We start from the raw sequence: 27,178 nt of genomic DNA, 5'->3' as shown, positions 1-27,178 counted from the left end.
CCTTATGTAGACTACTTTCACCTGGCACCTTTCACAGGCCAGCTGGAGCTATATTAGACCTATGCCAGAAAAGTCACTGGGGAATGCTAAACCCAAGGTCACCTTGGTAGGGTGACTAGAGCTGTGGCAGAGTCTGGTTAAGTATAGTTCCTGAGTCAAGGCTGCCTTGGCAAGTGGCTGGAGCTGGAGCAGGCATGGGTCACAGGGGGTCATAAGAGCAGTGGTGCTTATCAGCACCTCTGACCCTGGAGAGGGCTCCAGCTGTTTCCTGTCATTTTGGCTGGTGGCTCAGATGGTTAAAGAATCCACCTGCAATAAAGGAGACTCAGGTTTAATCCCTGGATCAGGAAGATCCCCTGGAGAAGGGAACGGCTACCCACTCCAGTATTCTTGCCTGGAGAATTCCATGAACAGAGGAGCCTGGTGGGCTACATTTCATGGGGTCACTAAGAGTCAGACATGACTGAGATACTAACACTTTCACTTTTCACTAGGGTTAGCAAATGGGTTTTCTTCTTGTATGATCTAGGGGTCCTTTAAACTATTTTCGCTGTGTCCCAGGGTGGATAAGTTTGTACTCAGACCCTTCAGCAATATTGCTTCCTACTGAAGCTTGCTGTGATAGGGGTGGGATTTTCGTGTATACCATGTCTCCATCTCTCTTATCTATTTTTTGTGGTCCGCCTATGTGCAGTAGTTATTCAATCAGTCCTGAAGTATTCTTCAAGAGGAATTGTTATATATGTAGGTATATATTTGGTGTGTCCCAGGGAGGATGTGAGCTCAAGATCTTCCTACACTGCTACCCCCTCTATCTAGGGAATATTTAAAAGATTAGAGAAGTAAGGGTTAGAGAAGAAGGCAAGCAAAGGGATGCACAGACATTGTAAGCAGACAGGCCCGTGTTTCAACCTGATGCTGTCATTTACTAGCTATGTGACTTTGGAGAATATCACTGAATCTCTCCAAGTCTTAGGCTTTTTCCACTGTAAAATGGGAAAAAATAATTGAACTTGAATTGAAAAGTGAGATTAATATGTGTATCTTGCCACAGGACCTGACACTTAGCAAGTACTTTATAAATAATTGATATTATTATTACTGTTGTTGTTATTATTACTAAGTATTCTTAAGAAGAAGAGTCATAGACTTTCAGAGACCCTTTGTTTTCTTCTTAAACTCACTTTAAACTTTAAATCTGCTAGGAAGATTCACCTTCTATCTCTTGGTTGTAGGTAAAGCCCTCACAGTCCTTACCCCTCTCCTGGATCCCTGGCTCTGGGATCCAGAAGTCTCAGGAACTGACTCTGTGGTTTATTCTTCAACAACACTTCTTTGTTTTCCCCAAAGATAATCTTTGGGGTCTTAACTTTAAAATGATTTTATTATTGATTCTAAGAAGAGTAGATAACAAAAAAAGAGAGACAAAAGCCATGGGAGAAGGGCCACCTTTTTGAGGTGCCTGCACTATTCTCATAGCCGTGATCTGAAATCTGTAGATGCCATGTAGAGATAAGACATGATAGTATTTATGAAATGGCTTGCATGGACAGTGCTTTGCATGTGGCAAATGCTCAATAAATTGTGTTTCCCCTCATCTGGTCATGATTGCTCCCAAATTTGAAGTTACTTGTGGGTGATTCTAATTTTCCAACCACACTCACAAGCCTCTCTGTATGGAGATTTTGTCCTGGGAGTGCAATGGGGGTGTCATAGCCTTTTGTTTCTTAGCTAAGATCCAGTTTTCTTCATGATTCTTGTCACTATCTATTTGTGGGAGAAAACTAAAAGTTTCCTTCTCTCCTCCCTTTCTCCCATTCTTCTTGTCTCTCATCATTTTTCTTTATCATTTTCTCCTACTATTAATATTTTCTTGAGTTGTGTCTTTTCTTTTTTCCCCTTTCTACCTTTCCACCTTATTTCTTTCCTTCATTTCTTCCTTCTCTTTCTTTTTTTCTTCTTCCCTCTAATTATTTCCATCTTTCCTCCTGGCCTCCATCTTACGATCCCTCCCTCCTTTTCTTATTTCTCAGTTTCTTTTTATTGCTATTTTAATTTCTCTTTCTTCTTTCCCCACCTTTTCCTCTGTTCTCCTCTCCTTTCCTCTCTTTCTCATTCCTCCTTTCTTTTTCTTTTTTCAATATCTAACATGGCAAGATTTTGAAATAATAACCAAGGAAAGACAAAAATCAGATCATGTTTTGTCATAAAGAATCTTATATCCCCAGAGGAAGGCAGATGACCCAAATGGAATTAAAGGGGAAGAAGGGCAGGATCCGAAGTAAAGCACCTTGCAGGTATCACTAGACTCCGGCCTGCTCAGACTTTTTCCACTCCTTGTCTCGAAGCTTTGCCCGCTGAATTTTCCCTGTGTCAGTCTTGGGCAGATCTAAGACGAACTCTATCTGTTGAGAAAAAATCGGTCCAAAGTGGGTTATTTGTGACCCCAATGGGTTGGATTTTTCAGAGGAATTGCTGTAGAGTGAGAGGAAACTCTTGAGGCTGAAGGCTCCAGGTGAGTGAGGACAGATCCTAAGTCCCTTGGGAAATCCCTTGTGTGATAAAAATCTTCAGAACGTGTTCTGAGACAAGGACAAGAGATTAAACATAAAGACTAGTCAGCTGGTCTCTGACATTCTCTGGAAGAGTGAAGACGCAGCATGATGAACGTAACACGACACAGGAAACAGCTGTCTGAGTTTTTACCTCAGACTCTGGGCTCCAGCCTTTCCTTTACCACGTGCCTGGCTTTGGTCAGGTCACTTAGTTTTTCTGAGACTCAGTATTCCCACTGAGTAGACTGAACGATAACAACTTCTTTGTTGTAATAATAATAATAAAAAAAAGTGCAATTACACAGACTAAATTCTTGCAAGAGGTTGTAGAGGAAGAAAATTTGCCAACTCAAAATGTGCCTCTTGGGTGTGAGGGTTAATTTAGGCTGATTATTTTTAAGAAATAGGAGACTCAGGATGCTTTTCTTGTTACTTACCCCTTCACTGCTTAAGTTTTTTAAATAGTTTGTTCCCCAGATATGTCTACAAAGAATATGGTCTAGGGTGTGGGGAAGATTCAGCAGGGCCTAGACATCAATGTCCATCTGTGACCCATTGTATCTGAACAGCTGAGAAAATATTTATTTACCAAATATTTGCTTTTCCATTTCCATTAGAATTGCCTAATACCCTTTTGAGGTCCCAAAACCACTACCCCCAACAGCATGTTTGCTGCACATGGTATTTAAGGTGAAGGTTCTGACTCTCTTGGTGAGTTATTGAGTTTTCCTGAGTCTCTCCCAAGAAGACATGACTAAACTTGTGTTTGATTTCTCCTATTAATTTGTCTCATACTGATTTAATACTTAGACCAGCAGGAAGAACCTGGAAAGGTAGAGGAAAATTTCTTCCTCTCTAACTGGGTAAACACTCAAAAATATTAGGTATGTCTATTGTGTAGAAGGCAATGGCAACCCACTCCAGTACTCTTGCCTGGAAAATCCCATGGACGGAGGAGCCTGGTAGGCTGCAGTTCATGGGGTCGGGAAGAGTCAGACATGAGCGACTTCACTTTCACTTTTCACTTTCATGCATTGGAGAAGGAAATGGCAACCCATTCCAGTGTTCTTGCCTGGAGAATCCCAGGGATGGTAGAGCCTGGTGGGCTGCTGTCTATGGGGTCGCACAGAGTCAGACATGACTGAATCTACTTAGCAGCAGCAGCAGCAGCATTGTGTAGATCAGAGAGAACAGGTATCTAAGAGTTACAAGGTCTGGTTTTGAATTCCATCTCAGTCATTTCCTATTTGTCTGTCCCTGGAAAAGGCAAAATGGTTGTCTGAGGAGGCCTTACAGATAGCTGTGAATAGAAGAGATGCAAAAGGCAAAGGAGGAAAGGAAAGATATTCCCATTTGAATGCAGAGTTACAAAGAATAGCAAGGAGAGATAAGAAAGCCTTCCTCAGTGATCAATGCAAAGAAATAGAGGAAAACAATAGAATGGGAAAGTCTAGAGATCTCTTCAAAAAATTAGAGATACCAAAGGAATATTTCATGCAAAGATGGATGCAATAAAGGACAGAAATGATATGGATCTAACAGAAGCAGAAGATATTAAGAGGTAGCAAGAATACACAGAAGGACTGTACAAAAAAGATCTTCACAACCCAGATAATGCTAGTAAAGTAATGCTCAAAATTCTCCAAACCAGACTTCAACAGATGTTCAACTTCAACAGATGTTCAACAGAACTTCCAGATGTTCAAGCTGGATTTAGAAAAGGCAGAGGAGCCAGAGATCAAATTGCCAACATCCATTGGATCATCAAAAAAGCAAGAGAGTTCCAGAAAACATCTACTTCTGTTTTATTGACTATGCCAAAGTCTTTGACTGTATGGACCACAACAAACTCTGGAAAATTCTAAAAGAGATGGGAATACCAGACCACTTGACATGCCTCCTGAGAAATCTGTATGCAGGTCAAGAAGCAACAGTTAGAACTGGACATGGAACAATGGACTGATTCCAAATTGGGAAAGGAGTAGGTCAAGGCTATATATTGTCACCCTGCTTATTTAACTTATATGCATAGTACATCATGTGAAATGCCAGGTTGGATGAAGAACAAGCTGAAATCATGATTGCCAGGAGAAATATAAATAACCTCAGATATATAGGTGACAATACCATATTGGCAGAAAGCAAATAAGAACAAAAGAGCCTCTTGATAAAAGTGAAAGAGGAGAGTGAAAAAGTTGGCTTAAAGTTCAACATTCAGAAAACTAAGATCATGTCATCTGGTCCCATTACTTCATGGCAAACAGATGGGGAAACAATGGAAACAGTGAGAGACTTTATTTTCTTGGGCTCCAAAATCACTGCAGCTGGTGACTGCAGCTATGAAATTAAAAGATGCTTGCTCCTTGGAAGAAAGTTATGACCAACCTAGACAGCATATTAAAACCAGAGCCATTACTTTGCCAACGAAGGTCCATCTAGTCAAAGCTATGGTTTTTCCAATAGTCATGTATGGCTATAAGAGTTGAACCATAAAGAAAGCTGAGCACTGAAGAATTGTTGCTTTTGAACTGTGGTGATGGAGAAAACTCTTTAGAGTCCCTTGGACTGCAAGAAGATCAAACCAGTCAACCCTAAAGTAGATCATTCCTGAATATTCATTGGAAGGACTGATGCTGAAGCTGAAGCTCCAACACTTTGGCCACCTGATGCGAAGAACTGACTCATTGGAAAATACCCTGATTGTGGGAAAGATTGAAAGCAAGAGGAGAAGGGGATATCAGAGGATGAGATGGTTGGATGGCATCACCGACTCAATGGACGTGAGTTTGAGCAAACTCTGGGAGATGGTGAAGGACAGGGAAGCCAGGTGTGCTGTAGTCCATGGGGTCATAAAGAGTCGGACATGACTGAGCGACTGAACACAGCAAACTCTCTCTTCCCTTCTGTTTCCTTCCCCTTGTTGATCCCAAAGCACTCCCTAATAAACCTCTGCATGCTAATTTCCTTCCCAGAGTTTGCCTCTCAGACAACCCACCCATGATAATTAGCCTGTGTTGACAAAGCATCAGTGAAAATCTGGGTTACCTAAGAATCTGAGGTGTGTAAGGCTTACCACTTAAAAAGTATAGTGTCTTTGTGTGTGTGTGTGTGTGTGAGTGTGTCTACCCCAGACACAAAAATGCTTTTTTCATTCCCTCCAGCAAGCTTCTATCTTGTACTCAGCTCCAAAACCTGGGATACCTACTTCTACATTAATCTCCATGCCTTAGTTTCTTGCCCCAGTCTAAAAATAGCTGAAAACAGGGAGAGTATATTCTATGTCTTTTACCTTTTCTGGTAAGAGCAGTTCCTTTTTATTGTGGTGAGCTCACTGAGTCCATGTCAGGGGTGTAGGGCAGCCCTCTCTCCCATCCTTCCTGTCCTTGCTCAGGGCTGATTACATGACTCAGACCTGGCAAATCAGAGTGCCCATTCCCCTGGTTACAAAGATTGGTTTAATCATGGGCACATGACCTAAACTGGTCCGAGGAGAATGAACTTGAAGACTTTTGCTGGTGCCTTTGAGGGAAAAGATGCTTTTTTTTTTTTCTACTGAGATTATCTAAGCTGCTAAAACTGTTTGTTTGGAGCTCCTGGGGACTATCTCACAGGGAGCACAATTCAAGAAATGAAGCCAATACAGAAAGAAGGAGAGTTAAGGGATGAAAAAAGACATCCCTGACCACACCATCTGAATGATTGGTATCAGCCACAACAAAGCTTCCCCAACCTTGGACTTTTCAACTGTGTGAGCAATACACCTCAGATTGAATATCTGTCACTTGCAAATGAGAGAATCTTGAGTAATAGCAATACCTGAATGCCAAGAGTGGGGATATGGGCCAGATATTGTCTAGAACTTGTTCCCATGGGAGAATCTGAGTTTCAATTCAGGGTGAATTAAAGGCCAGTCTTCAGGCACCTAGGCAGTTACTGGATTGTCTTTTTGGATTTTCTTGGTCATAATCAGGCAGAACTTTAGAGTAAAGGCTTGGTCTTCACCATGAAAAAGAGAACTGCAAGAGGAAAACCATATCTCCATCCCTAAGTAGAGGGGGAAGGATATGGGAATTCAGAGGTCTTACCTTCCTTGGATACTTGTATGGGGCTGTCACTGACTTCACATGCTGCTGCAGCTCCTTGGTAAGCTCATCTGGGTCATGGGACAGAAAGTGTGGGGCCAAGACCACAAATGCCTTCACTACCTACAGCAAGGAGGAGGGCCCAGAGAGAATGATCAGAGTGCATCGTCATCCCCTGGGATAATCAGTGTCAAGACTTCTACCATAGCCACCACCTTTAAATCCCCTCATTTGCACCTTCAGATATCTGAGGCAAGGAAAAAGTAGGACCTGGGGACAATTATTGCCAAGATTCCAACTTTCTCTCAAGTTGTTTATTGATGAGTGTATAGGACTATAGATTGAGACCAGGATTACCTCATATCCCAGGGACCATAGAGTGTGATGGGAAAAAACTAGTTAGAAGAGAGGAAAATAAAGGCTGGGAACAGTGAACCTAAAAGATTTGCTTAACCTCTCCAAACTAGTTTGCCAACCTATAAAAGAGAGATCCAACTTCCATATTTAGTTCATGGGAAATAAAAAGAAATCATATACAGTATGGCTTAGCTCAGTGCTTGGCACCCAGGGTTTTGAGCCTATGATATTTCCCACACCTGCCATGTGTATGATATTATTAATTTTCACCCTAGACATCAACCCACGTCTTTCCACCTTAAATTTTCCTTCACATACACAAGCTCTTCTAGATTTCATCTGGGCTTATTTCATTAACCTTGACATTATAGGGGTCTTTCTTCCTCTCTTCCTCTCACTAAAAACCGCATGCCTCAAAGGCTTTATCTTGGCTTAAATTCCTCCTCTGTTCTAGTCAGGGAATAGATTCTGATTCAAATGCCAAACAGGTTAGAATATCTGCAGCCCCAAGTGATAGACTTTGTGTAGTACTTATTACAGGTCAGACTTTGTTTCAAGCACTTTACAAATATTAATACATTTAATCCTCACAACAGCTTTGCATCTTGCATATGGTTAAACTAAGACAGAAAGGCTAAATAACTTGTGCAGGGACACACAGCTAGTAAGCAGCAGGGCTAAGGTTTGGGGCCAGACTGTCTAGCCCCAGAGTTCATGCTCTTAACTACCATCTGTACACCCCCCAGGCTACAGTTCCGCCATCACCTCTCCTCGAATGGGATCCGGGCTGCTTACTACAGCTGTCTCAACCACAGCAGGGTGCTCCATCAGTGCGTTCTCCACTTCTGAGGGCCCAATCCGGTACCTGTAGAAAAACCTGTCTTTCAGAGAAGACTGGACACTCCACGTCTAGCTCAGCTCAGAAGTCTAGAATCAGACAGAATAAAGAACTGGATTACCTTTTTCCTGCCCAGAAACCAAGCTTACCCACTGGAGTTAATGATATCATCTGTTCTTCCCATGAATTGGAAATATCCATCTTGATCCTTGATTGCCCGGTCTCCCAGGACCCAAAAATCCCCTCTGATGTTGGCTTCTGTCTTCTCAAGATTGTCCTGGTGATCACAGAAAGACAGTCATTATACCTGCAAAGCCTAAATCCTCTCCCCTAGGCTTGCCATCTCCAGATGTGCAGATTGTTCATTTTATAGCTTGAATTACTACTCATGGTAAGACTTCCCTGAAGAGGTGGAATTGGCACTTCCCCTTTTATTTATTCTACCCAGAGTCTCTCACTTACTCCTCTGGGGTCAAGTTTGATGGATAATATCAATGAATTCATTCACCCATTCTCTAGGGCCTTTGCCCCAATGGATTCAACCTTTCCTTTACTGGTCAACCTAACTTCTGCTCCACCCCATGACACTGTTCAAAGGCACCAAGATTTATTAGACATTTTTCTTGGGTCCAGATTGTTAGATATGAAAGTTCTAGAGATACACCAGCAAGCTGCCTGGGCTTGGGTCAATGTGCATATTTCTGTAATGGCTGAACCCCTCTGTTCAGTTGAAGTACTTGTTTATGAGCAGAGAGAAGGATTGAGGTTTGCCCCTTGTCAGAGCATCTCTATATTTTGTTCAAGGGTAGGAGTGTGAGCTTTAGAGTAGATGTTACATCTCTGGGTTAAAAGGTGGTATAGGGAATTCGTAGCCTAGCTCTTTCATTTGGAAGTTATGAGTCTTGAAGATCTGAAAAAGCAAGAGGAATCTGAGAAACTGAGGTGTGAGAGAGGAAACTGAGATATGAGAGATCAGTAACTAGCCCAAGATCACACAACAATTAGTAGAGCAGGGCTTTAAACTCAAGTAATTTGGGCCCAAGGACTTCAAGCGGTAATTGAAAGGATTAGACAAGTTTAAAGTATACAAACTGCTTTAGGAAAGTTCTTGCCATGTGGTAAGCTTGCAATAAATGGCAGCACCTATCACTATTGGGTTTATTATTTACTTTATTATTTAATCATCTTGGTGTCAGAAGGTATGTGTTTGAGGTCTTCCCTGCCCATTGTTCACTGTGGTGGACTTAAATGAATCTTGTAAACTCTGACTTTACCATTCTCACCCATATAGTGGGGCAGTTGGATTTGAGGGTCACCTATTTTTAGTATTCCAAGATCTGAAGATAGGAATGCTTCTACCTTATGGTGAAGTCTTAGTGTAAAGCATCTTGCATGGCTCTAGAGGAGATCAGTGGCATAGAGCAGGGGCATGGTACTTGAGAGAGGGAGCAGTATTGCCCTTGGAAGAATGCTGCTCTGTATAATTCAGGGGCAATAAACTTTCTGTCATAAAACAGCTCTTGGGAGTGGAAAAGGGTTACTGTGAGAAAGACAGTTCATCAAGTGGAATCTTAACCATAGGCTAAGAAAAGCAGGAGTGAATGACCAGGCTTTTTGCTAGGCAAAGTGCCCATTCCTAGACACTTTCTGTCCTTTGTCCCTTTGTCCCAATTTCTTACCAATGCCTCTTGGGAGGTGGGAACTTGCCTTATGCCCCTCAGTACCCACTATTTCCACTAGGAGACAGAGGGGGATGAGCAAGCTGTCCTCACCACATAGCCAGAAAAGACGCCTATAGGTCTGATGGGTTTGACTCTGACGCCCATGTCTCCTTCTGTGCCAGGTGGCAGGACATTGCCCTTCTCATCTATTACCTGGAGGAAGAAGCAGATTGGAAGACTGGTCTGCATAACAGTAGACAGCTTGAATGGCAACATGAAAGAGCTGATCAAATACAAGATCCTCTTATTCTAGGGGTGACTGAAAAGAATTGGAAACCAAGAGAAGCCAAGAGCTTTAAGCCCAAATCTTTAATCCATTTGTCTGAAATGGTTTAGGTGCAACCCCTTAGTGAGACTGGATCAGATGATCTTGGGAAGATTCTTGTAGTTTTAGGACTTCATGAAGTATAATAGCACCCCATTATTTCTTAGGCTCACAGACTTGGACATCAGATAGATTAAAGTTCAAATTATGACTCTGATACTTTATTAGTTGACTTTAGGTTACCTAAGTTCTATGTCTCAGTGTCTTCATCTGTGAAACAGAGTTAATAATAGCTTATTTCACCAAATTGTGTGAGAATTAATTAGTATACTAAAAAGCAGTCTTCATAAATGATTATCATAGATATCAGGGATCAGGTAATTACACATAGCACTGACTAGAATGTAAATCACTATACTTTAAATACATATATATGTATATATATATATGTGTGTATATATATATATATATATATACATAGACACATACAGGTAAGTTCTATATCTTGGAACTTAGCCCAAAGAAATAATAAAAGGACAGGAGCAAAATTTTAGCTATGGCATATTCATTGTAGTGTTGATTTTACTGGTGAAAATTTTAGAAATCATCTATTAACTAACAAAAGGCATAAAGAGTGGTGGAACCATACTATCTATTGCAATGTAGTAATTAAAAATTATGCTGTGGGTAGGTATTAATTGACCTGAAAAGATGGCCACCCAAGATTACTCAGTGATAAAATTAAGTTACAAAATGGTATGTCAAAATTCACCCCTATTTTTGTTTTAAAATGTGTATATTTATATAACTAACTAACTAGCTAACTAATTTTCCAGCTATTCAAAGTGGTTTTTCCACTTTGAATATGAGTAAGTTCCTTTCTCCCCCATCCCTCCCTTCCTCCCTCCTCCCACCCTCCTTTTAAAATATTATTTTAATATCTTTATACTCTATTATTTTTGGACAATGTAATAAATAAATTGCTGGAAATATATATATATATATATATATTTATTTATTTACCCTCCCTCCTTAATACCCCTAACAAACCTGCACATCATAATGGGGAATTGCAGTTCCCAGGTAGCCAGGTTTGATTTTCATTGTCTTGGAAACTCTGCAAGTAAGTCCCTGTGGAAAGTAGTAGACAGATTGGTAAAAAAGATTCAGCAGAGCAGGTCCTGACACAGTACTGTAGTTGGTTCATGTTTGGTAGCTCCCTCTCTCCCTTTTCCCTGGCTTGTTCCCTTTTCCTGGAACCTCCATCCTAGAGGTTTCACTAAAGTGTTTGAAAAGCTTCTGATTGACCTTGCCCCAGGGAAGAGGAACTAACAACTATTAATTAATGCATTGCAATCTCTTTAGAGGGGCCATACTTTAACAAGGAACTATGGATGCCAAAAGTCCTTTAATACAGTGTGGAATTGAATTCTCTCCCATAAGAAGGAGAGCTCTGCTTGAATCCTGAGATGAATTCTCCTATGGAGATCTTGGTGTCCAAAGGAGCATCCCTAGACATGGTCTCCTGTGAATGGCTAGAAGCCCAGCCATAACTCCTTTGTCCTCACCCACCCTTGCAATGTTCTTCCACATCACAGTGCTGCCATGAGCCCTCTCAGGAGCTCTGTTGGGTCAGGGGACCCACTAACCATAAAAGGATGTGGATAGAAGAGTATAGAGGAGAAGGCAATAAGTACTGAGAGTCAAAGTAAAAACATTGGGGAAAAGAGTTGGGGGAAGTATTTCCCTGTTTATTTGATAAGTGGCATAGTATGGAGCAATATGAGTCCACATTGTGGTCAAGGAACCCCAAAAGTTCCAAGAAGATATCTCAGCAGATGAGGTGGGGTGGGGGGCTTAGTGGGTTCTCTTCTCCATCCCTTACTTCAGTCTGAGCAGTTTGACATGTGCCTGACACATGTAGTAAACTCAGGTCTCTGCCAAAACATTCCCCCACTACAGAGGACTCTCCTGATGACACCACCTGAAACACTAGGCCATTATCCCACCTCTCTTCACCGTACCTGCTTCACTTGTCTCTGTAGAACTTTTCCTCTTCTGGTATGTCATTTATTTGTTTATATCTTTCTCCCCCATGACCACTAGAATGTGATCTCCATGAGAGCAGGAGCTTTGTTTGTTTTATTTCTGCTGAATTGCCAATATCTCCCCCATAGTAGGTGCTTAATAAATATTTATATTTATTGAATAAGTATATGATAAATGGTGGCTCATATCTTTACTATCAAAGAGCCTTTGAAACCCACGAGTTTCACCAGCCCATGCTTTCCTAGAGTAAGTTTCCTACCGTTTCTGTCTGGCCATAAAATTCCAGGATGTCCAGTCCTGTTTGAGCCTTCCATTTTTCCAGAGTGTCTGGAAGGAGGGACTCCCCACCACTGAAGCAACACTTTAGATGTGGGAACTTGTAACTGAGGAAGAGAAGAGAGATCAGTGTTCTCCTGAGCCTCCCTTGAACCAGACTCTGCCTAAGCCTAGAGTTGGATTCTAGGTGCTTCGACAATGAGATTGACTTTATGGGGGTTATGCATGCTCAGAGGGTCACATAAATAAGCACACGTGTATGTCACAGAGGCAAGGCATGGCCAATAGACCAGAGGCTCTTAACCCCCAAATCCCCATCACCTGGAAAAGTCCTGTAGTAGCAACATCCGGTAAACAATGGGTGCGCCTACCATGTAGTTAATTGGATAGCTGGACAGAACCTGGAAGAAGAGAGTTGAAATTAATCAATAGCACAGTGATTATGGGTATGGGTATGAAGCTGCAGACTTAAACCTTAGCTTCTTTACTGGGTCTACTTCAGGCCAAATGATCCCAATTTTCATGAACCCTCAAACCAAAAATGACAGATAAATGATTGCAGTTTTTATTACAGAAAAAAGGTCGAGGACAGTTGTTTCTTTTTTTTTTTTTTGTCACGTCAGGCTGTTTCTTCCTGCCAATTGACTGACTTGTCCCTATGAATTCACCTTTTGATTTATATAAACCTCCAGTCACCAATGAGAGATCAGCTGGTATTGTAAACCAACTGTGTGGTTTTAACTGGTGGAGCTTAAGTCTTTAACCTGCTTAGACCAGTTTTACAATAGGTTAATGATCTCTGTTTGTTTCCAAGGTAAACCATTAAATATCACAGTAATCCAAGTCTATGCCCCAACCAGTCATGCAGAAGAAGCTGAAGTTGAATGATTCTATGAAGATCCACAAGACCTTCTAGAATTAACATCCAGAAAAACATGCCCTTTTGGTTATAGGGGACTGGAATGCAAAAGTAGGAAGTCAAGAAACACCTGGAGTAACAGGCAAATTTGGCCTTGGCGTACAGAATGAAGCAGGGCAAAGGCAAATAGAGTGCTGCCAAGAGATGCACTGGTCATAGCAAACACTCTCTTCCAACAACACAAGAGAAGACTCTACACATGGACATCACCAGATGGTCAACTCCAAAATCAGATTGATTATATTCTTTGCAGCCAAAGATGGAGAAGCTCTATACAGTCAATGAAAACAAAACTGGGAGCGACTGTGGCTCAGATCATGAACTCCTATTGCCAAATTCAGACTTAAATTGAAGGAAGTAGGGAAAACCACTAGGCCATTCAGTATGACCTAAATCAAATCCCTTACAATTATACAGTGGAAGTGAGAAATAGATTTAAGGGACTAGATCTGATAGACAGAGTGTCTGATGAACTATGGAAGGAGTTTCGTGACATTGTACAGGAGACAGGGAGCAAGACTATCCCCAAGAAAAAGAAATGTAAAAAAAGCAAAATGGCTGTCTGAGGAGGCCTTATGAATAATTGTGAAAAGAAGAGAAGCCAAAAGCAAAGGAGAAAAGGAAAGATATTCCCATTTGAATGCAGAGTTCCAAAGGATAGCCAGGAGCGATAAGAAAGCCTTCCTCAGTGATCAGTGCAAAGAAATAGAGGAAAACAATAGAATGGGAAAGACTAAAGATCTCTTCAATAAAATCAGGGATACCAAGAGAGCATTTCATGCTAAGATGGGCACAATAAAGGACAGAAATGGTATGGACCTAACAGAAGCAGAAGATGTTAAGAAGAGGTGGCAAGAATACACAGAAGAACTGTACAAAAAAGATTTTCACGACCCAGATAATCACGATGGTGTGATCACTCACCTAGAGCCAGACATCCTGGAATGTGAAGTCAAGTGGGCCTTAGGAAGCATCACTACGAACAAAGCTAGTGGAGGTGATGGAATTCCAGTTGAGCTATTTCAAATCCTAAAAGATGATGCTGTGAAAGTGCTGCACTCAATATGCCAACACATTTGGGAAACTCAGCAGTGGTCACAGGACTGGAAAAGGTCAGTTTTCATTCCAATCCCTAAGAAAGGCAATGCCAAAGAATGCTCAAACTACCGCACAGTTGCACTCATCTCACACGCTAGCTAAGTAATACTCAAAATTCTCCAAGCCAGGCTTCAGCATTACATGAACTGTGAACTTCCAGATGTTCAAGCTGGTTTTAGAAAAGGCAGAGATCAAGTTGCCAACATCTGCTGTATCATCAAAAAAGCAAGAGAGTTCCAGAAAAACATCTATTTCTACTTTATTGACTATGCCAAAACCTTTGACTCTGTGGATCACAATAAACTGGAAAATTCTGAAGGGGATGGGAATACCAGACCACCTGACCTGCCTCTTGAGAAATCTGTATGCAGGTCAGAAAGCAACAGTTAGAACTGGACATGGAACAACAGACTAATTCCAAATAGGAAAAGGGGTACATCAAGGCTATATATTGTCACCCTGTTTATTTAACTTATATACAGAATACATCATGAGAAATGCTGGGCTGGATGAAGTACAAGCTGGAATCAAGATTGCCGGGAGAAATATCAATAACCTCAGATATGCAAATGACACCACCCTTATGGCAGAAAGTGAAGAAGAACTAGAGAGCCTCTTGATGAAAGTGAAGGAGGAGAGTGAAAAAGTTGGCTTAAAGCTCAACATGCAGAAAACTAAGATCATGGCATCCAGTCCCATCACTTCATGGCAAATAGATGGGGAAACAGTAGAAACAGTGGCAGACTTAATTTTGGGGGGCTCTAAAATTACTGCAGATGGTGATTGCAGCCATGAAATAAAAAGAGGCTTACTCCTTCAAAGAAAAGTTATGACCAACCTAAACAGCATAGTCAAAAGCAGAGATATTACTTTGCCAACAAAGGTCCATCTAGTCAAGGCTATGGTTTTTCCAGTGGTCATGTATGGATGTGAGAGTTGGACTATAAAGAAAGCTGAGCACTGAAGAATTGATGCGTTGAACTGTGGTGTTGGAGAACACTGTTGAGAGTCCCTTGGACAGCAAGGAGATCCAACCAGTCCATCCTAAAGGAAATCAGTCCTGAATATTCACTGGAAGGACTGATGTTGAAGCTGAGACTCCAGTACTTTGGCCACCTGATGCGAAGAGTTGACTCATTTGAAAAGACCCTGATACTGGGAAAGATTGAAGGCAGGAGGAGAAGGGGATGACAGAAAATGAGGTGGTTGGATGTCATCACTGGCTCATTGGACATAATTTTGAGTAAACTCCAGGAGTTGGTGATGGGCAGGGAAGCTGTCCATCTGGCGTGCTGCAGTCCATGAGGTCGCAAACAGTCGGACACGACTGAGCGACTGAACTGAACTGAACTGAATCCAAGCCTTATTTTCCCCAAAATATTTTTGGGACATAATTCAGGTAGAAAGTGCTTTTAATGGAATTCTGTATAGCAGCATGAGTGACTAATAAAATGTCTAACACAGATAAATAATTTTCAAGCTACACACTTAAAATGGTTACACTCTAGGCACACACATATACACATGCACAAAGATGGCATCATCTCTAGTAGTCCATCCCTCTGTTTTACACTCAGTTCACGGTCGTCTATCTGATACTTGATACCAGAGCAAGGGCCCATTAAATATGTGTTAAATGAAGGAGTGACCCATGATGCTTGTCTCCTGAATATAGTCCTTTTAATTGTGTATGTGTCTGTCTCCTTTCCCAGACCATGAATTGCATGCGGGCAGGAACCATTTCCATCTTGCTTACTGAACACTTTGTATCCGCATGGCCAAGCTTAGTAAAAATTAGATGAATTGAAATAAACTTCAGAATGGGCTCACTCTGACCATCCGGTGCAAATTGGATCTTCTTTTACCTTTAGAATGATCACTGGATCAAACTTTGGCAAGAGATGGATAAATGTGCATGCTCCTGATGTCCAGGGTTCCAGAAGTGAGCCCAAAATGTTCACTATCCAAGCTGTGTCCGATATAGGCCATATTATGTCAGAGGCTTGCAGGTCTGTCCATTTTCTGAGAACATAGAGGAAAAACATATGTGAGTGCACGTGGGTGTGAATGGAGCATGAGTATGTGTATACATTGGTAGAGGTAGGTATGTGTGCAGAGGAGTGTGTGTACCTGAATGCTTGTGTATGTGTGAAGGTATGTTAAGGTAGAAGCAAGCAGGGGAAAGGAGAGTTGTTCTATCTCAAGAGCAGGTGCCTATTCAGAAGCTGTGACTCCAGCTCCCATGACTGAACAGCAAATTGGGTCTCTTTTCCATTTTAACTCCAGTATTGAGTACAGCTTTTGGCCTGTGGTAACCACTTAGGAAATGTTTACTAAGAAAAGACACCTAAGTGGGTATTCTAAAAAGTGGCCTTGCCTGCAAGTTGAACTTTGGCTGCATAGACCTTGGTTGGTTCTTTTTTTTTTGAGCATCATGAATTACCTGAGCACAGCTGAGGGTCTCACATAGAGTGACACTTGTACCCTTTCTCTTTTTAGGCCAGAATTTAAAGTATTAAGCTTGTCTTAAAGCAAAAATAATTTAAGCTGCATAGAAAGAACTTCCTTGTGTCTGAGAATTATCATAGAATATGTCCCATCCTAAAGTTGATTGCTACTTTCACCCATAGCCAGCTATGTAGAGAAATTAGGTCTTAGCCAAATGGAATCAAATTTTGGAGGGTAAGTGGGAATTTAATATATTGACTACATTTATTTATCTTTCCATCTTTTGAAACTATGTTTTACTTACCATAGCTCTTCTATTAAATAATTTCCATGAAATTTAATTTTCTGATGCCATAGGCTCATAGATAGGACATATAAGTTTTTGAGGTTTTTTGCATTAAAGCATTTTTCTAGTTCTAATAATAAGATTAACATGGCAAACAGGATCTACTGAAAAAACCCAGATCTCTTGTTATCATTGCATGACAATCTTAGCACACAATTTTCTGACTTCACTGATGGGATTGATGTAGAGTGAAAGAAAAGCCTAAATTATGAGATCTGAGATACAGAAATTCTGAGATCTCAGTTCATCTTATCAATCCAATTACAGATCCTTATGTAATGAATTTGAAAAGTAATTTGCTACTGACAAAAACAACCTCTTAGAATGTGGACAGCATCAAAGAAAATTACTAACATTCCAAAGGACAAGATAAAGATCTGTCTCGGGGAAAATGCATATAAACCTTGTGCTAAGCACTCAAGCTAGTAGATACACTGCTCAAAGCACTGAAGAGGTTTTGTGATCCCTTGTTATCTATGACAGAAATGTTCTATCACAGGTCACTGAATACCCAGCTTGCTAAGCCATGTTCCCTCTTGCCCCCCTTCCCAACTCTGTTTCTCAGAAGTGCCACATGGTAACCTATTTATTCCAAGAGAACTGAACTTGAGATCAGAAAAATCTCAAGGCCTGGTCATGTAGTTTCCAGAGAGAAAGGACTCTTCTTACCCAGCATCCATCTTGGCCTTTATTCCCAGGCTTGAGTGGGAGTGTTCCGCCATCTTAGGAAGGCCACTAGTTCCACTGGTGAAGTAGATGGCAGCTGCTTCTTGGCTCCCAGTCTCCACAGAGCAATGGGTAGTAGATGCTTTCCTGACAACAGTGACACAGATTGTCACCTAATAAGATCTTCCCTGGACCCCAGATGTCCTGGTGACTCATGTCTTCCCATCTTCCCTCATACTGGAGAGGCAAGTCAGCTGACCCACTCTAGAAGGGAGGCTTATGAGTGGATAAGATTGTGAGACTTTGAGTCAGTCAGACTTAGGTTTGAACACCACTCAAGTTTGATACTTTGTTAACCATGTCACTCTAGGTGATTTATTTAACTTCTCTGAGTCTCATTTCTCATATCTGAGATACAGGATCAACATAACACCCATCTCAGAGTTATTGAGAAAGTTAACTTTAACACAAAGGAAATGGCAACTTGCTTTGAGAACTCAGTGAATGTTAATTTGCTTGTTGTTGGAAGCCACAGCATGACAGCAAGTACACAAGAGATGCTCAATTAGGGTGAATTTTCCCAATCTACCCTCTTCTATTCCCTAGAAGCATTTACTCCTCCTTGGAGTCTCTCAAAGCTGCTGTTACGTTGTCTATTTCCCTGACAGTTATATTAAAGACTATAACATTAGAAAGAAAAAGCTTACACTCTCCCTAGGAATTTCCTAAGGTATTGCCTTTAGTGTGGAGATTTCAGACATACGAAAGGGAGACCCATTCTCCTGGCCAATCATGTTATAGACTTCTGGCAGCCTCACTTAGGGAGGCAGAAGATGGGAAAAGGAGTCTGGAAACCCTGTGTATTAGCCATCTCCTGTGTTTTACCACATACCCTCTCAGCTTTACCTCTTATTCCACACAGCCAAAAGCTCTGGGTGAGTTCCAACCCACTTGCTGTTGCTTCTACTGTGAGCCACAGGTGAGGCACCCTGTGACTCTGGCCTTCATTCTCTGACACCACCATGGCATGGGACTGTGAGCCTATCCTGCATGCATGTATGTACAGCCCGGAGTGTGGGGTAAATAACATCCCTGGGCAGCCCTCTGTACATGGAGGTTAAGGGCTGATGGGTCAATGTTTGTCAGTCTGTTAGTAGACAATCCTGGGAGACATTCTGTGTGTTCCTCAAAAGGTCCCTGCAGATCAAGGCCCACTTATGCTGTACAATGACTCAATAATAAAGATAACGAACTCTGTATTAACTCTTACTTCTTTCCTGCTTAACTCTCCCACATCTTACACACTGCTCCTCAGACTTCCCAAATAAAGAACCTGCACATAAGTGCTTGGTTCAGTTTCCATCTTTGGTAAAAGCTCAGGCTAAGACATGTTGATGGCCTTCCTTTGTGACTCAGTGGTACAGAATCCACCTGCCAATGCAGGAGATGTGGGTTCGATCCCTGGGCTGGGAAGATTCCCTGGAGAAGGAAATGGCAACCCACTCCTGTGTTCTTGCCTGGGAAATCCAGTGGACAGAGGAACCTGGTAAGCTACAGTCCATGGGGTCACAAAAGAATTGGACACAACTTAGTGACTAAACAATAAGACATGTAGATACTCACCACAGTAGTGTCTTGAAGTCCAGCCACCCATCCCGGCTTTCCTCAGACACCAGTAGCTTCGTTTTCAGAGAAGGGCACTCAGGTGCCACAGAGTCCACTATCTCGGCCACCTCATCCCCAGCCACAATGGCCCTGGCCTTAGACACCTGCAGCCTATAGAGAATGTCTTTGGCTTTCATCTGGATGGTCCCGGGCATGAAGACAAGGCCTGGAAAATGTCAAATGGCTTAGAGAGAGAACTGGAAGGGATGGTTGATTTCTCCCCTAGAGAATCCTGATATGAACAGTCAGTGGGGAGCAGCTAGGTTAGGGGTGGTTGGGGTGGTGATGACCAATGGGGAGTATCAGTAATAAAGGAACTGGGGGCCAGAGAGTGATTTAAACACAGATGTCCCTGGGGTTGTCAGAGTTGTAAGGAGTCTACTGAGACTGAGAGAAACCGAACTGCCTGATGCTACACCATTGGTAGTCTAAGGCCACTAACACACACACACACACACACACACACACTGCACTATAGAAGTTTGCTACATCCAAACACTCATATATAGTAACTAAAATAATAGGGCCTTAAAAGAACTTGGAATTGTCCATGCGATACCATGGTGCTCAAGGTCCTGACTATCTCAAGCATGGGACACTGAATTTTCTTTGGGAAGAGCACTCTTAGGTTTTTGTTTTCTGTCTTGATGATACTTTTATGACTTTGCTTTATTCTTCTGGAGAATAAGTAGATGATTTCTCACCTTTCGTAAAGCTGCTCTCACATGCTCTTCCTGGTCATTAGTTTCCACCTCTGGCTTACTCTCTCCCACTCTCAACACTTCAGGATCCACACTGCAGACCTGTGACCACCTCAACTGTCCCTCCATCTCCCGCTCTGAGTTCACCTTCCCTTCAGACCATTATCTCTCAGCATGTCACTTCGTGTCACTTTTCTCTCATGGCCTGCTCACTCCTCCCATGGGCTACCTGCTTCTACAGTTGCGTTCAGATTCCTCTGATAACTCTTACTTCTTTACCGCAATCACATTTTCCTCCTTACTGATGAGAATGCTTGTGTGTATGAAGAAGGCCAGGAAAGGTAAGTTGTAAATGAGGGATACTGGTGTTTCTTGAGGCTCTTTCACTTCTCATCTCTTATATCTAAAAATTGATGATTCTTAAATTTCTATCTGCATCTCAGATGTTATGCCCTTAAATCCCAGCTAGTCACTTCTCATCCCTTCTTTTTATCCATATTTTTAAAAAATTGAGATATAACTGACATACAATAATTTATTTGAAGTATACAACTTGATGATTTGATATACCTATATACTAGAAATGAATACCACAATAAATAAATAATAATAAATAAAAACAAATAATCAATAAATATGACCTTATGTCATCTATCACTATACATGATTATACTTATTTTTTATCTTGTGATGAGAATGTTTAGAATCTACTCTCTACAATACATATTATTAACTACAGTGATCATGTTTTACATTATATACCTAGGACATGTTTATCTTATAACTAGAACTTCTCCCCCCTTCTTGAACATTACTTGGGTACCCCTAACTCAACAGCTCACAAATTGAACTTGTCATCTTTCCCTGATACCCCATAGTTGCTTCTCACTGTGAAAAAGACCACTGCATCCACCCAGTTGCCTGAGTGACTCTGATTTCTCCATCTCCCAGGACTTCTTCCTCTACCTTATGTCATTCATCAAAAAAACTTGTGACCAGTTTTCTCAAATCCAACCACTTAACTCCATTTCTACGTCCCCATCCAAATTGAAATCATTATCATTCTTTGTCTCTTATTTGAATTTCCCAACCCCATTCTATCCCTCCTTCATCCCATTCTCCATGTACCATCCAGAGTCACCATCTATACACAGAAAACAATCATTTCATGCAATCAGTTTATGATTTCCATTCCTCGCTGCATAAGGACCTGGTAGCCTTCCCTTGCCATGGCTTACAAGGTTCTGCCAGTTTAGCACCTGTCCATCTCTCCAGACCCATTTGCCATTACTTTCTCTTTGCTGCCTGGTCTATAGGCACACAAATCATCATTCTAGGTTCTTTCATAATTTTAAGGCTTCCCTCCCCTCTACTGTTCCCTCTGCTTGGAGCACTCCTCTCTTCCTCCTTTCCTGGTCAAATCCTACTTGTCCTTCAGCTCTCAGACTAAATACTACTTTTACTAAGACTCCTGTAAACCCCTCAGATTAGTCTGTTTGGGTCTCCTTTTATAGCAAAGATCAGCAATTTTTTTCTACAAAAGGCCAAGCAAATATCAAATATCTTAGGCTTTATGTGCCAGAGGCTCTCTTGCCAAACTATATTAGTCTGTTATTATAGTGCCAAAACAATCACAGATAATATACAAACAGGGCATGACTGGGTTCCAATAAAACTTCTTATTTATAAAAACAAGCTGTGGGCTGGATTCACCCAATAGGTCATAGTTTGACAAATATTTTGTATAGGTTCTTATAGAACCTCATGCCACTTATCAAAACTATGATTCAATAATTATATATGTGATTAATAATTTAAAGCAGCTGTCTTTCTCCAGAGACCTGTGAGTCCCATACATAGACTCAGTTTCATTTACCCTGTACTAGCAACCTCTTAGCATAGTGCTTAGGGCATAGTTTGCTTCAATAAATGGAAGAAGCGTGGTGTCTCTTTATGAGGAGGGACCACGTGATAGGTGAAGGGGGCATCTTTTGGGAGGAGTGGTTGCATTTCTTGGCCGCCAGTTTCTTTCACAAGGAGCCGTTGCCCAGCTCGGGTGGTCAATCACCAACCTGCCCGCATGCAGCCAAGGATCACCAGCCACCACTCAGGCACTCGGGGCAGCACCACTGTCACACGGTCCCCACGCTGCAGCCCACATGGCCCTGAGAAGACGTTGGCTGTTCGTTGACTGAGTTCACTCAGTTGGCCAAAGTTCCACTTTACCTCATCCCCAGTGCCACTCACCCACCACAGGGCTGGGTCAGGAGGTCGCTTGCCAGCCTGAAGAAAGAGAAAGCCTAATGACTAAGGTGGGCTGGTACACAAGCATGTAGAATAAATTCCCATCTTGGAACTGCCACAGCGGTGCTTAATAGGCTTTTTGATCCCAGGACTCCTATACACTCTTACAAAGTATTACAATCCTAAAGAGCTTTATTTAGAAGCACTTTATTAATATCTCTCAATGTTTATTATGTTAGAAATTAAACTGAGAAATTATATATGTGTGTGAATAAATCCATTATTGTTGTTGTTGTTGCTCAGTCGCTAAGTCATGTCCAACTCTTTGCGACCCCATGGACTGCAGCAAGCCCGGCTTCCCTGTCCTTCATTATCTCCTGGAGTTTGCTCAAAGTCATGTGCAGAGTTGGTGATGCCATCCAACCATCTCACCTGCTGTCATCCCCTTCTCCTTCTGCCCTCAATCTTTTCCTGTACCAAGATCTTTTCCAATGAATTGGCTCTTCACATTTGGTGGCCAAAGTATTGGAGCTTCAGTTTTAAATGTAACAGCAATAAGTCCATCATATATTAACACAAATCAGATATGTTTTATTGAAGAAGTAAGTATACTTTCTGAAACAAACAAAATATAATGAGAAGAGTGGCATCATTTTATATTTTTTCAAATCTTTGTAATATCTTCCCTAATAGAAGACATTTGGATTCCTTAATTTTTCTGTATTTACTTCATTGTAGCCTCTGGAAAATGACTCAGTATACTTATGACAGAATGAGAATTAAAAAGGCAAACATTATCTTATATTTATTTATCTATCTTTGTGTACTTGTTTATTTTTTATTGTGGTAAAATGTGCTGTGCTGAGTTGCTCAGTCATGTCCAACCCTTGCAACCGCATAGACTGTAGCCTGCCAGGCTCTTCTGTCCATGGGGCTCTCTAGGCAAGAATACTGGAGTGAGTTGCTATGCCCTCCTCCAGGGGATCTTCCCGACCCAGGAATCCAACTGGGGTCTTCTACATTGCAGGTGGATTCTTTACCAACTGAGCTACCAGGGAAGCCCATGGTAAAATATACATAACATAAAATTTACCATTTTTAAAGTACACAATTTGGTGGCATGCTTTTATACTGCTGTGTAATCACAACCATCATTTGTCTGTAGAACTTTTTCATCGTCTAAAACTGAATCTGTGTATTCATTATACAATGACTCCCCAGTCCCTCATCTCCCAAGTCCCTGGTAGCTACTATTCTACTTTTTGTCTCTGAATTTGACTACTGTAGGTACCTCATATAAATGGAATCACACAATATTTTTCCTTTTGTATCTGGCTTATTTCACTTAATGTGATTTCTATAATGTTCATCTATGGTGTATCATATATCAGAATTTCTTTCTTTTTAAAAAATGTTGTGTAGATATGCCAATTTTATTTATCTACTAGTCCATTGATAGACATTGGATTGTTCCTACATTTTGGCTACTGTAAATAATACTACTATGAACATGGGTATATAAATATCTCTTCAAAACTCTGCTTCTGATTCTTTGGGGGTACATACACAACAATGGGAAAACTGGATGATACAGTAACTGTATTTTTAATTTTTTGAGGAAATATATTGTTTTTCACAAAGGCTGGACCATTTTACATTCCCACCAGTGTTGCACAAGAGTTCTGATTTGTCTTAGTTTTGTTTTGAATTGTTTTTGTTTTACATATTCCCCTGGGAAAAGTCTCAGGCATCCTCAGGGTCTGCATATCATAGTTTGAAAGCACTAATGTCAAGTCAAAGAGAAAATTTATTTGTAATTGTATTAGATATTTCAAAATTCCTTTTTGTAAGAGTTGACTCATTTTACACTTTGATCAGTACCTGTGTCTATTTCCTCATAGCTTTGTCAACAGAGTATGTTGACAAAATTTTTACATAACTAGTAGATAAGATATATTATTTCAGTGAAGTTTTCTTTTGTGTAACTATTACTATGAGTGAGGTTGAGCATTTTTTCGTATATTTAAGGGCCTTGTGAGTTCACTTTTATGTGAACTGTTTATATATTTGCCCATATCTATTTTTGATTGCGTCTTTTTATTCTTGATTTCTAGGAGTTCTTTTTGCATTAGAGATATTAACTCCTGGCTGTTTTATGAATTGCATATCTTTACTCTGATTGTCATTATTTTAAAATGTTGCTGACAGTGTTGTTTGTCAATGGAAATTTGTTTTTCTGAAATGTTTGTATATTTAGTAAATCACTTATTTTATGAATTCAGGATTTTGAGTCATGGTAGTAAAGGCCTCCTTCATTATTCTAAAGAAGTATAACTTTAAAAGAAAAGCCAGAAATCTAAATTTTTATTTGAAAATTTTCAACTTTAAAATGTTTACCAAATTTTTTTTTTTTAAGAAAGCCCTGCACCATGGGCCATGTTTAGCCTAGAGGCCTGGCATTTGCCATTTCTGTACTAAAGTTATGTCATGGTGTTGAAACAATCCAACATCACAGCTATGATTCTCTTTGATCATCATTCTTTTAAGCCCATGCTAACAGATCCACGTCTTCTGCTACCCTGACCAGGATGAATCCTTTCATCTCCCATAAAAGTACACTGAACTCAGGTAAAGTCATCACAGTGTCATCAATGAATGGAACAGAATTCTGGAAGTCCAGGCTAGGAAAGAAAATTTAGGAATTTTCGCATCACCCTCTTCTCTGATGTCTCATGTTGGAATCCTTTTGACACTCCCTGCCTAATAATCATTCTACTTGTGTATCCATAATGACAAGGACACATAGCTTTCTGAGAAGACCGACTCAGTCTTTGGTTGATGCTGGTTTAACAAGAGAATGCTGATTTTTCATTTATCAAATACAAATTTACTTCCTCTATGACTCCAACTCACTAGTCCTTGTTTCACCCTGGGAGGTCACAAGAGAGAATGTGCAGTATGTTCATGTCTACTGTGAGTATCAGCTGCCTAAGGTGTGGCGGTTCCCAGACTGCTCCACCCTGCATCAGATTCCTGAACCCTTCTTTCTGCCAAGCTCACGTTCTCTTGTTCCTACCCTATACACCTTCATGGAAGATGGACATCTTGTTCACAGCTCATCATAATGCCTTACACATAATAAGTACTCAACAAATACTTATTGAATGAATGGATGAACTAGTGAACTCAGCCAAGTTTTCCAACTCTGTGCCTCTTCTCCACCTCATTACCTTCTCCATACCAGCCCAGTGATCTATCACATCAGTAGCAAAGTTAAATTTGGCAGGAACTTCCTGGTGTCCCCATTGCAGGGATGCCAGTTGCCTGGTATGAATGCGGATGGTGTGATTGGACATCTGAGACCTCCATAGGATGCAAAGTGCCTGGAGTTGCCGCCGCCAATGCATGTTCAAACCTATGAAGGAAAGAAAAGACAGAGGTGAGTCTTTCTGTACAGCCAGCAGTTGCTTAAGGAGCCCCATTTCAACCTTACAGGGTTCTTCCAGAAATTAAATTGCTATGGTTATGAGTGAACGGGAAGTCAGCATCTAGCTCAGTCACCTTCTGATGTACCATTCTCCGAAAACACAGCACCTGATTAAATCCTGTTTCTCCAGCACCTCTGACAGTTTTGTGAACACCCAATTCCACATAATAAATCCTTTTGTGCTTAAAACACAGCAGTGTGGTAGATTGGATTGTTGTTACCAGCAACTCCAGGTGCATTCTGGAGAAGAGTGTGTATGCACCTCTTGGCTTGTTCACAGGGTATGCTTTGGAGAATGAGATATGAGTGGATGTGCTTGTGTACTTGGTCAGAGACTCTTGCATTTCTGCCCCCTGCCATGAAAATGGCTTCCCTGGTAGCTCAGACAGTAAAGAATCCTCCTGCCAATGCCACGAGAACAGCATACCCCAAGTGAGCCTACCTCCAGCCTGGGTTCCAGAACGCATATGGACTTGAGCTGAGCCTAAAAGAGTCACAGATAATTCCCAGACTCACAGGAAAGTATGTATGGATATGAGCATCTGAGATGTTCAGGATGATTGCTATCATGGCAAAAACTGACTAACACAAGCAGCATTTGTTTTCTTTAACTGATTCTTGACTGAGATATCTTGAGTACTATGTATTCAGCACACAGGACCTGACAAACAGAATCACTTTAGAAATTATAACTGTTGTGATTTTCATTTCTGTCTCTGCATTGGCTCCAGGCAAAGTAGTTCAAAAGCTACTGGCCTCTGATTTCCAACATGTGCACCTTGATGAGGATTGCAGAATTTAAGTGTAATGAACTTTGATGCAAGGAATCTAGCCAGTATTTCCTCCAGCTGGCCAGATTCCCACTTCCTGTTGTTTGGGCAGTAGCAGTCAGAATGTTAAGGTCTCTTAAGAGACCGTCCTCTCTTATTTTCTAAAAGAAAAAAAAAGTGCAGATTTCCTTACCAGCTCCTAGGCAGGAAATTTTTTTGCCTTTCTACCTGCTGATTCCTCTTTCTTTCCATATCTGACTCATTCTCATTCTTCCGGCCTCACCTTCTCTTAGAGGTCTCCTTCCCTGACTACCACCCAACTCCCATCCCATGTTGACCATCCTTCTCCCAGCCACCCCAGTCCTTCCCTTTGCTGTGCTAAACACTCCCTTTTCCTTTGCCCACTGCTGCCTCCTCACTAAGACCTGGCAGACCTTTCTTGGTCGCTAGAGATTGCAGACTATTTTTCCCTGTGGATTGTTATTCTCCTCACCAGTCGTGACTTCTAAAGATTGGCTAGTGCCATCATGAAGCATGACCCCATCTGTTCATTCCTCACAACGTGCTCACCTGCCGAGTCCTTTCAAGGAAGTCTCTCTGGAGATCTCTTGGTCTACTCCCTCCTGAATAGACAGCACCAGAACCCCTGTCACCTTGGAGGATGGCACAGCTAATCAGGCAGATGGCACAA

At 41.3% G+C, this 27,178-nt stretch overlaps 1 protein-coding gene across 1 annotated transcript; it reads right to left on the bottom strand.

Moving 5' to 3' along the window:
- Positions 1-1,334: 1,334 nt before the first annotated feature.
- ACSM2B (acyl-CoA synthetase medium chain family member 2B) lies at positions 1,335-27,178 on the bottom strand. Its single transcript, XM_043914450.1, has 14 exons — positions 27,058-27,178; positions 25,461-25,645; positions 22,059-22,269; positions 19,244-19,451; positions 17,624-17,767; positions 16,026-16,182; positions 12,465-12,544; positions 12,127-12,250; positions 10,869-10,949; positions 9,605-9,706; positions 7,982-8,109; positions 7,760-7,859; positions 6,641-6,760; positions 1,335-2,405 (listed from the first exon to the last, which is right to left on the bottom strand). The coding sequence occupies exons 2-14, from the start codon at positions 25,635-25,637 to the stop codon at positions 2,304-2,306; spliced, it is 1,734 nt and encodes a 577-aa protein (XP_043770385.1). The 5' UTR covers positions 25,638-25,645; positions 27,058-27,178; the 3' UTR covers positions 1,335-2,303.

The sequence above is a fragment of the Cervus elaphus genome, chromosome 10, assembly GCF_910594005.1.
Source record: "Cervus elaphus chromosome 10, mCerEla1.1, whole genome shotgun sequence".
NCBI classification, from domain to species: Eukaryota; Metazoa; Chordata; class Mammalia; order Artiodactyla; family Cervidae; genus Cervus; species Cervus elaphus.
This window is presented reverse-complemented; position numbering and strand designations above follow the sequence as displayed.

Excerpts from the sequence above, each read along its gene's own strand:
- ACSM2B (XM_043914450.1), bottom strand. The coding sequence starts at position 25,637 with ATGCATTGGCGGCGGCAACTCCAGGCACTTTGCATCCTATGGAGGTCT. Across the intron at positions 22,270-25,460 it reads ACTGGGCTGGTATGGAGAAG|GCTGGCAAGCGACCTCCTGA; the intron begins GTAATGAGGTGG and ends CTCTTTCTTCAG. Across the intron at positions 10,950-12,126 it reads TTTATGGCCAGACAGAAACG|GGACTTACTTGCAGAGTTTC; the intron begins GTAGGAAACTTA and ends TACTTTCCACAG.